Consider the following 10,009-nt stretch of genomic DNA (forward strand, 5'->3'; position numbering starts at 1 on the left):
ACTCACCGTACCTCCCTCTTGTTCAAGGAAACATTTCTAGTCTCAGAAAAGTGAAGTGAAAGTTCAAAGTAAAAACCGATAGACTAAAGGAGGGGGGGAGGGAACGGGTCCCAGCTGAGGACGGGTCCCCCACCCCCATCCCCGCCAAAGGTAGGGGTGAGGAGCCAGGGACACAGGAAAATACTTTGGGTGACCTCTCAAAAAAAATACTCAGCGGTAACCTTTAAAACATCCCGCCTCCCCGCCATGGTGTCACACACCGAGGGACTTCACCTCCGAAACCGGGGGAAGGGCGTGCACAGGGCGGAGTTTCAGGGGAAAGAACAGCGGCCCCAGGGCGCCTGGGTCCACTCCGGGTCTCCAGAAATGTCGCCGGCGCCGCTGTGCCTGCTGCTGTTGACGCTGTTGAATGCAGAGCTGGCCCGGGCCAAGCTGATCCGGTATGGGATCCCACCCGCCACCCCAACTCTGAGGAGGCTTCTCCACCTATTGCCCTTTAAATCTGGTGCGCCCTAGTTCCGTGGCTTCCAAACTCAGCACCCCAGGATCCCTGGCTCCTCTTTCTTGGGTCCCCAGATCTCTAAACCGGGGTCTCACCCCTGAGGGCTCTAACATGACATCCTCTGAAGCCCCCTACTTCCATTTTTTTTCAGTCTAGGATTCCCCAATATAGAAACCCATGTTTGGGGGTCCTCTCCTTCTCTTCCCCCACCCTTTTGTACCAGAGATTGAACCCAGGGGCGCTTAACCACCGAGCCACATCCCCAGACTTTTTATTTATTTATTTAGAGATAGGGTCTTGCTGAGTTGCTTAGAGCCCACCTAAGTTGCTGAGGCTGGCTTGGACTGGTGATCCTCCTGCATCAGCCTCCCCAGCTGCTGGGATTACAGGTGGGCTCACCATTGTGCCTCCTCCTCCTTTTAGGACAGGATTTTTGTGTGGCCACTTCAGATCCCATTCTGAGCTCTGAAGATCTGGTTTGGGGGTCTTTAGCCAGATGATCCCCCCACCTTCCAGATCCTGAAGAATTTGCAATTCCCCGAAACTCACATCCTTCAAACTGTTCAGGCCTTTGAAAGTCCAATTTTGGGGACCCCCATTCAAGGGTCCCTTTCCCACCACCTTGCCTCTGTTACCTCCCTCCCTCCCCCCTCCCTTCCTCTTCTCTTCTCACCCCTCTGGTTCTTGATGGGGGAGGGGGGCTCTTCCAGGAAGTATTTTCCCCACTTCACATTCTCCTGCCTCTCAAGACTGAGTCATGGGAGTTGGGGTGAGGGCAAAGGTGTGAGCCAGGGGACAGAGCTCCAAGGCAGGTACAAAAATATTACGCACATGATTTTTGTTAACCTGGTTTCTGAACTTAATATATCATGGGCATTTTCCAAGTCCATGCAGAGCAGTGAGTCTCAGAATGTTGTCCAGGATGGAGAGCTTCTGTACCACCCAGGAATTTGGAAATGCAAATGTTCCATCCCAGACCTAATTAATCAGAAGCTAAGAGATCTGAATTTTAACTAGCCCCCGGGTCAGGGATTGGCAAACACTCTGATCAAGGGCCAGTTTGCAAATAAAGCTTAAGAGAACTAGTCCTGTTCATTCATTTACCTAGTGTCTGGGGCTGCTTTCATGCTCTATTAACAGAGTTTAGTTATGACAGAGAGTAACAACCTGCAAAGTTTTTACAGAAGGTTCGCCCAGCACCCCTGATCTAGGTGATTCTGCTTCATGCTACAGTTTTGAGAACCATTGGTATAGTGAGCTCCTTCCTCATTTTTAGTGGTCAAATGAGATTCTGTACATGTAAGTTCTACCACAGAGCTAAGCCAAACCCACTGTTGGCCCCTGGACAGTTTCTGGTTTCCACCCTCAGGCACATTCTCATGAACACATCTTTCTGCACTCGTCTCTTGTAGATGAAATTCCCAGACTGACATTGTTGGGTAAAAAGGTGTGTGTCCAAGGGTGTTTTTGGTTCCTTGGTTTCTTTTACTTCCTGAAAGCCTCTAGTAATCTCAGTTTTCGACATCACTTTCTAATTAATGGAATGTTGATGTAGGACTAACCTCTCTTTCTGTCTCTGTGTGATACTGGGTGTTGAACTCAGGGTCTTTCACATACTAAGAAAGCAAGTACCACTGAGTTACGTCCTTAGTAACACCCAGCTCCCCACTTTTTGCTAAATTGCCCAGGTTGGCCTTCAACTTATGATCATCTTTCCTAAGCCTCCCCAGTAGTTGGGATTATATGCATGTGCCACCATGCCCAATTGGACATATCTTAATGATTTATCTGGAAAGCAACGGAACAATTAGCCAAACACAGAACTAAAAAATTTCTCAACTAAAAAAAAAAGGCATGCTGTCAGTGTGTCTCAGGGATAGAGCCTGTGCTTTGCACGGGTGAGGCCCTGAGCACTATCCCCAGCGCGCGCGCACACACACACACACACACACACACGTATAATTTTGGGCTGGGGTTGTGGATCCGTGGTTGAGCACTTGCCTGGCATGCATGAGGCACTGGGTTCGATTCCCAGCACCACATAAAAAAAAAACTAAATAAACAAAATAAAGGTATTATGTCCATCTACAACTAAAAATATTTTTTAAGTGTTTAATTTTAAGGTATTTGGTACCTATTTGCCAAATCAAAAATCATCCTCCTAAAAGTGTGTATCACTTTACACTCTCCTTTTCAACCAGAGACAGTATTTTCAGTTCTTTCCCAATTTGCAGAGTGAAACAAAGTCACTTGTATTTATTTGATGACTGTTGGGGGTCAAACATCTTTAATTTGTTTAGAAATTTTGTACTTTTGAGAATTATCCATTTGTGTTCTTTGCCATTTCCCTCCTGTCAAGAACTGAAATTATCTTGCCACAGTATCATATTGCTCAAAGAAGACACAAGACTCCCAGATCAGAGATAAAGACAGTTTATTACTCCCAGCAACAGCAGTAGCAGGACTATCAGCATTTGTTTCAGTTTTCGAAGTCCCTTTCACAAGATGATATGAAGGGGGTCAGGTGATTCCTACACATGCAGTGAGGTCATTATAGGAGAAGAACTCTGAGCTTAGGTGACCTGGAATCTTTTAAAATGGATCATAAACCTGCCTGTTCCTTAATCCAGAGAAAGATGCTGTCTATCTTCTGCTGTGACTATTCATGAAGCAAAATCTTTGAAAGGGCAGTTGGCACAAAGCCAGCCAGTGCCTCTGTAGAAATGTGAGACCCATGGAGAGTTTCATTATCCTTATTCATTTGTAGAAACTCTTTGCATATAGGGAATATTACCTCTTTGACATACAACTTGTATTTATTCTCCCAGATTTTTTTTTTTTTTTGCTTTCTTATTTACTTCTCTTTTCCTCCCTCATTTTCTTTCCACACCCCCTGCCCCAGGGTTTAAAATTTTAGAATCTCACTCATCAATAGTCTTCTCTTGGTGTCATGCTTAGAAAAGCAGTCCTCTTCCCAGAGTTATTTTAACATTTCATTTGCTCCTGGTGATCTTATAATTTTATATTTCACTTTAAATCTTTGACATATAGGCAATGTATTAGTTATTTATTTATTGGTACCAGGGATTGAACCCAGGGGGCTTAACCACTGAGCCACATCCCCAGCCCTTTTGTATATTTTATTTGGAGACAGGGTCTCACAGAGTTGCTGAGTTGCTGAGGCTGGCTTTGAACTTGTGATCCTCCTGCCTCAGTCTCCTGAACAGCTGGGATTACGGTGTGCACCACTGTGCCCAGCTCTGTGCAAAGTATTTTAGTGTAAGGAATGAAGTTATGATTTTTTCTTGCTCACATTCCCCTCTTACATGATGAATGAAGCATACAAAAGTTCATAATTCTAGGTTTTTGCAAGGGCTAGATTTTTGTTAGTGTCTTTGGAACTCTTTAAGAATGGTAATTCCCCAGGAATGGCTTATTTTAAGGTGTTCAGAAATTTAAAGGTCTTTGAGATGCTCTATTTGGGATGATGTATTGCTATTTTAAAATCTCTGAGGATATTCGTTTTCATGGTGCTCTCCATTGTATTTCCAGGAAGGTTGCTATTGTAAAGTTTCTAGTAGCTGCTGCTGATGGAGATGTCTAAGTTGCCATCATATCCTATTTGGGAACTGTATTATAGGGGGCTTCCAGGAAGGGTAGCTTCCTAACTGTCAGCATCCTCTTTCCCTTCAGGATCCCTCTTAACCGAGTTCACCCTGGACACAGAATCCTGAACCCACTGAGGGGATGGGGAGAGCCAGCAGAGCCCTCTAGGTTGGGGACTCCATCCACTGGGGACAAGCCCATCTTTGTGCCTCTCTCCAAGTTCTTGAATGTGAGTCACAGCCATACACAGCCCCACCCTTATGCTCTTAAGCCAAACTCTCTTCATTTATCCTATCTCCTCTTTGCCATCAGGTCCAGTATTTTGGGAAAATTGGCCTGGGAACGCCTCCACAAAACTTCTCTGTCGTCTTTGACACTGGCTCCTCCAATCTCTGGGTTCCATCCAAGCGATGTCACTTCCTCAGTCTGCCTTGCTGTGAGCTTTCATCGTGGGGAGAATAAGGCTGAACAGGGATGAAGGGAGAAGGAGGGACGGGGCCTCATCTTTCCTAAGGGTTTGAGCCACCAATGTCTTCTGATGTCCTCACCGGTGAGAATTCTAAGGGGCAGGAGTCATGGGAATCTCCTGCTCCCCAGTGACACCTCTCTGATCTTCTGAATTAGGGTTCCATCACCGTTTTGATCCCAAGGCTTCCAGCTCCTTCCGGCCCAATGGGACCAAGTTTGCCATTCAGTATGGAACCGGGCGGCTCAGTGGAATCCTGAGCGAGGACAAGTTGACTGTGCGTGATCACAAGAAGGCTTGACCTTGGAAGAATGCAGTGACCAAAACCAACTGATTCTAGGAGGGGCTTAAAGAGGCGGGGTCTCCTGGGCAAAGAGGCAGGGCTTGAGGGTGGGGCTTCCCAAGCAGGGAGGCAAAGTTTCCTGGGCCGTTGGGACTTGTTTCTGGATGTTCAGAAACAAGGATCCATGCCTTGCTTTGGGGATCTAAGGGATAGGTAGATAATGTCCTTCCAGAACTAACTGGCCCAATCTCAATCTACTCCTAGATTGGGGAAATCAAAGGTGCACCAGTGACTTTTGGGGAGGCTCTGTGGGAGCCCAGCCTGGTCTTCACTTTTGCCCATTTTGATGGGATACTGGGCCTCGGCTTTCCCAGTCTGGCTATGGGAGGAGTTCAGCCCCCGCTGGATGCACTGGTGGAGCAGGGACTACTGGATAAGCCTGTCTTCTCCTTTTACCTCAACAGGTACTGGGGGAGGGTCTCCCCACCTACAAGTCCTGGCCCCAAGAAGGAAGTTCCGCCCCCCAACCCCAATTCAGGAAATCTCATCATCCTTTCAGGAAGTCATCCACTTAACAAAGTGATTTTTTAGCCTCATTGAGGAAAGTGCTTGTTTCATATAAGAAATGCCCCAACCCTATTCATGAGTTTCACAGCTTAAGTGACTACTTAAACCATACTAAAGAAACTCACCATCACTTCAAAATGCTCCACTTTTCAAAATCAAACAGAGAATTTCATGCACTTTCCTTCAAATACTTGACTTAGGAATACTCTCTTCACCATAAAGAAAACTCAAGTTCCATTTGAGAATACTCAACAGGAAGTCAGGAATTACCCATTGAGTACCACCTTACACTCGAAAATCCTGTTCACCAGCAAGTCTCCGCCCCCTCCCCAAATCTCCACCTTGCTTCCCAGAGGCCCATCACCCACAGCCAAAAAGCCCGATGTCCACTCAGTTACCCCAACATGCAACCCACTCAGGAGGTCCAGCCTTCCTCTTAGTAGATGGGCCCTCCTCCATTTTTCAGGAAGTCACTACTCTCTCTTCTGGTCACTGACAGCCAACTCAGGAAGCTTAACACCTCTCTTGATACCAGGACACACAATTTAGAAAGTCTCACTACCTACTCAGGAAGCCACCCCACCCCTACACAAATCACACATCCAGAGCCAATTCAGAAACCTCAGTGCTGTGTTTGGTAACTACGGCAGTTCAGGAAATCCACTCCCCCACCCCAAGAATTCTGCCTTCCAGTCAAATGAAGTCTCATCTCTACTTCAGGATGCCCCCAAACACACTAAAGTCCTTCTCCACCAAGAAAAGCACCATTTCCCTTCACTTCTTGCTTTGCTGCCAGTTCCAATATCTAGGCCCCACCCACACTCTACTACCCCCATCTAGAACTGAGAAAAGACCAACTAGCACGAAGTCCCAGCAGCCCTGGTCATTCCTGGGGCTGGAAGGGGAAACATCAGTGACACCACAGCACTCTGCTTCTGCAGGGACTCTGAAGGGGCTGATGGAGGAGAGCTGGTCCTGGGGGGCTCAGACCCCACTCACTACATCCCACCCCTCACCTTCGTGCCAGTCACAGTCCCTGCCTTCTGGCAGATCCACATGGAGGGGTGAGTGGCTTGCTTCCTGGGCCTGAAGTTGGAGGCTAGGGGTGTGCATTTCTAGGGTTCTGTCTAATACCTGTCCCCTTTCCCTTCACAGTGTGAAGGTGGGCACAGGGCTGACTGTCTGTGCCCAGGGCTGTGCTGCCATCCTAGACACAGGCACATCCCTCATCACAGGACCCTCTGAGGAGATCCAGGCCCTGAATGTAGCCATTGGGGGATTTCCCTTGCTGGCTGGGCAGGTAAGGACACAGTCTCTGGTGAGTGTGGACTGGGGAGGCTGATGGGAATTTGATGGCAGACATTGGGCAGGATGCTGGGAACAAAGGGGAGGAAGCAGGTAGCTATAAAGTGTCCCAGGGCAGAAGGAACTGGACCTTTGCTTGCTGGGCTGCAACACGGAGGAAGGAAGCAAGGACATTTCCAAGCATCTTCTCTGAATGACTCAGGTGTGGTGGGGAGAGGGATGAGAATTACCCATTGAGTGCCACCTTACTTATTTAGGAGTGGATGAGAGAAGGCTTGGTGACAAGGCCTGTCCATACAAGGCCCTGAATATCTAGTTGTCCAATACAGACAGTACCCTATGGCGCTGGGGAGGTGCGGAAGGTATTTGAGCAGGCATCTCCCATCTTCACTTGTTCTTCTCCTCTAGTACCTCATTCAATGCTCGAAAATCCCATCGCTCCCCGCAGTGTCCTTCCTCCTTGGGGGGGTTTGGTTTAACCTCACGGCCCAGGACTACGTCATTCAGGTGTGTGACTCATTGACGTCAGCGTAACACAATACAACCCAACTTGAGGGGCGGAGCTGGGAGTGAGACCACCAGGGCGGGGTAGGAGCCCCCACAGAAATATTTCTTGTTTTCTTTTGCGGAAGTGGGCGGGGCGAAGCATTAGCTCCCGGGGAAAAGGCAGGTACAGTGGCGTGTTGTGACACTCAGTGGTCCTGTCTTGTCGCTTTGCAGATTGCTCAGGGTGGCATCCGCCTGTGTATGTCCGGCTTCCAGGGCTTGGACATGCCTCCGCCTGCAGGACCCCTGTGGATCCTCGGCGACGTCTTCTTGGGGACCTACGTGTCTGTCTTCGACCGCGGGCACGTGAACGGCAGCGCCCGGGTGGGCCTGGCGCGCGCTCGTTCCGGCGAAACTGGCGGCAAGGGGATGAACCCGCGCAGGCGCGGTTCTGTGGCTGACGCCCTTGCTAGGCGCATGCGCACCGACAGGTAGCGGAGGTCCCGTATCCTTGTAAAAATCTAGCATTTCCTTTTAAACAACTTATCTGGATCGCTTCTTACTAAGCACATACATCTTAAAGGGAAAAATTAATGTCGGACCTCCGGAATCGAGGAGGGGAAGGGTATCACGACTATTCTGCTGGGTTTACACTAGCGAGGGGAGTCTTACACTACAAATACCACGAATCCCTAACATTTTCTCTGCCTCCAGTCGAAGGCTCCCGGCCTCGCGAAGCATCGTGGATGTTGTAGTCCACGCCATGTTACATTTTTAGCAGAGGCTGGCGCAGCCACAACATGCGTGGGAGGCGACAGGTCGCGACAACAGCGACAGGTGTCAGGTGTGTGTGTGTGTGTGTGTGTGTGTGTAGAGAGAGGTGGTGGCTGAAATCGATAAAGGGTTTCCTAAACCCTTGTTCTAAGGATGGGGGATACCGTTCCTGTGGGCCTCATCTTTTGTTCATTTTCTCTCCCCTTGGGATTCCAGGGACCCCTGGGTCCGCCATAAAGGCGGAGCTTGATGCCCCCGAGTTGGGGGGAAGCGGTGCTGCCCCTCCTCCGGTGGTGATGTCACTACCCTTTCAGCAGCTTCTTTCTGCTCAGTGCTGCTGGGGCTGGGTCACCCTCCCCCGTCGCCAGCCCCGGATTCCCCCATCCCCGCCTCGCCTCGACTTGGGGTGAGTACGGGGGAGGGGGCGGAGGCTCAGGTCCGGGGGGGGGGGGGCAGTAAGACAGCCCAAGTACCAGTTTGGGAGGTAGGGGACTTAGAAGGCAGGGATCCCCTTTGATTCTGAGCTTTGGGGCCAAGGTACTTGAAGGGTCTCAGGCAAGGAGTCCCGTATTTTCAGCATTAGTGGGACTCCCCTTTCCTGGATTTGGAAGTGATGGGAATGCAGGTGAGTGCATAAGAAAGGAGTCCTAGAAGTCAGGGAGAAGATGACCCATCCTCAATTTTGGGGTCCTTCGGTGAATGGGGGAGGGAGTGTCCAGGATAAGGAGTGGGAGTTTGGAGCTTTCAGAAATTCTGTGTTTAGTGTCAGGGAAAAGATGCTCTGTAGAGGAGCTGGGGTGTGAAAAGGTCTGAAGAAGTGGACAGATAGCCTCTTTCCTCCTGGGTCCATGGCCAAACGTGGAATTCGTTTTCCTGTGGTCTGTGAGCACAGCTGGGTGTCCTGAGCCCCATCTTGTCTCCTGAAGGCCCCTTTTCTCGGATGGGTGAGAATCCAGGCTCACAAAACCCTCACATACCCCGATGAGGTATGGAGAGGGCAATAAAGGAATGAATGATAGCATCCAAATTTCCCATGACTGAGTCCGATCCATCCTGTTACTCCTGGCTGCTGCCCCCATCCCCAGCTTCTAATCCCAAATCTCATTCCATATTCTCCCCTTTTCCAGCTCCTTCTCACCAACAACACCCACCTTCTCCCACACTTCTGACCTCTCGTGGTGGGGGAGGGAGGACCCAAAAAATGAAACAAAACAAAAACCAAAACCCGCTGATTTAGTAACTTGATCCTGGGCCTGGCTGCTGTCAAAAGCAGAAAGTAGGGGTGGAGGTGGGGTATAAAGGATGGCTGACTTAGGTTCTCACCCCAGTCCCAATTCCCTGCCCCTAGTGCCTACCCAGCCCCTTCTCCAGCCTCCATCCCCATCTCTAACTGTCCTTGGAGCCTCATTCAATGCTCACTACAGATTCACTGCTTTTGCCTAGGACCACATCAGAATTCAGGGTAGAGAGAGGTAGGAAGTGCTGATGTATTTTCTCTGCCTAGGAGGGTCCCATCAGAGACCCAAGGGCTGTCCAAGGATTGTGGATACTGGATTGGAGGCTATGGGAGAGCCCAGGGTCTGGGGAGGGAGATAACTACCTCCTTGTCTGCAGGACAAACCCCACTCTGTAACTGTCTGCAGTGACGCAGCATGAACCCTGGCCAGGATGGGGGTTAGAGTGTATGGAGGAGAGCCTTGTGAGAAAGAATAAGAGACCTAGAGAGAGAGGGGAGCCCCAGGAAGAGACAGACTCAGGAGTGGGTAAGACATGGGAGAGAGACCCAAAGAGGACTCAGAGAGAAAGTAGGATTAGAGTGAGTCAACAGAGCAGACGACAAAGGGCAGAGATGAGCAGGTGAAGGGGGCACACCAGGGGGCTGCCAGTATCCTCTAGCTACCCGGTGCCTGGCCTGATGCCACCCTCTGCAGGTGCAGCAGCTGGCTGGTACCACTCATAAATAGGGAGAGGGAAAGGAAAGGAGAGGGAGTTCGTCAGAAAATAAGAGGGGGGCCCAGAG

General features: G+C 49.7%; 1 protein-coding gene across 1 annotated transcript; it reads left to right on the forward strand.

Moving 5' to 3' along the window:
- Nucleotides 1–277: 277 nt before the first annotated feature.
- On the forward strand, nt 278–9,016 carry Napsa (napsin A aspartic peptidase). The gene is made up of 9 exons (XM_027920397.3): nt 278–440; nt 4,196–4,337; nt 4,421–4,544; nt 4,733–4,851; nt 5,122–5,321; nt 6,366–6,488; nt 6,580–6,724; nt 7,138–7,236; nt 7,450–9,016. Exons 1-9 carry the CDS (start codon nt 367–369, stop codon nt 7,708–7,710), a joined length of 1,287 nt encoding a protein of 428 aa, XP_027776198.2. The 5' UTR covers nt 278–366; the 3' UTR covers nt 7,711–9,016.
- Nucleotides 9,017–10,009: the final 993 nt, after the last annotated feature.

Source organism: Marmota flaviventris, chromosome 18, assembly GCF_047511675.1.
Source record: "Marmota flaviventris isolate mMarFla1 chromosome 18, mMarFla1.hap1, whole genome shotgun sequence".
NCBI lineage: Eukaryota > Metazoa > Chordata > Mammalia > Rodentia > Sciuridae > Marmota > Marmota flaviventris.

What these genes read in the sequence shown, in the direction of transcription:
- Napsa (XM_027920397.3), top strand. Translation starts at nt 367, where the DNA reads ATGTCGCCGGCGCCGCTGTGCCTGCTGCTGTTGACGCTGTTGAATGCA. An exon ending in TGAGCGAGGACAAGTTGACT is followed by an intron (nt 4,852 to 5,121) that starts GTGCGTGATCAC and finishes ATCTACTCCTAG; the next exon opens with ATTGGGGAAATCAAAGGTGC. An exon ending in CCCAGGACTACGTCATTCAG is followed by an intron (nt 7,237 to 7,449) that starts GTGTGTGACTCA and finishes GTCGCTTTGCAG; the next exon opens with ATTGCTCAGGGTGGCATCCG.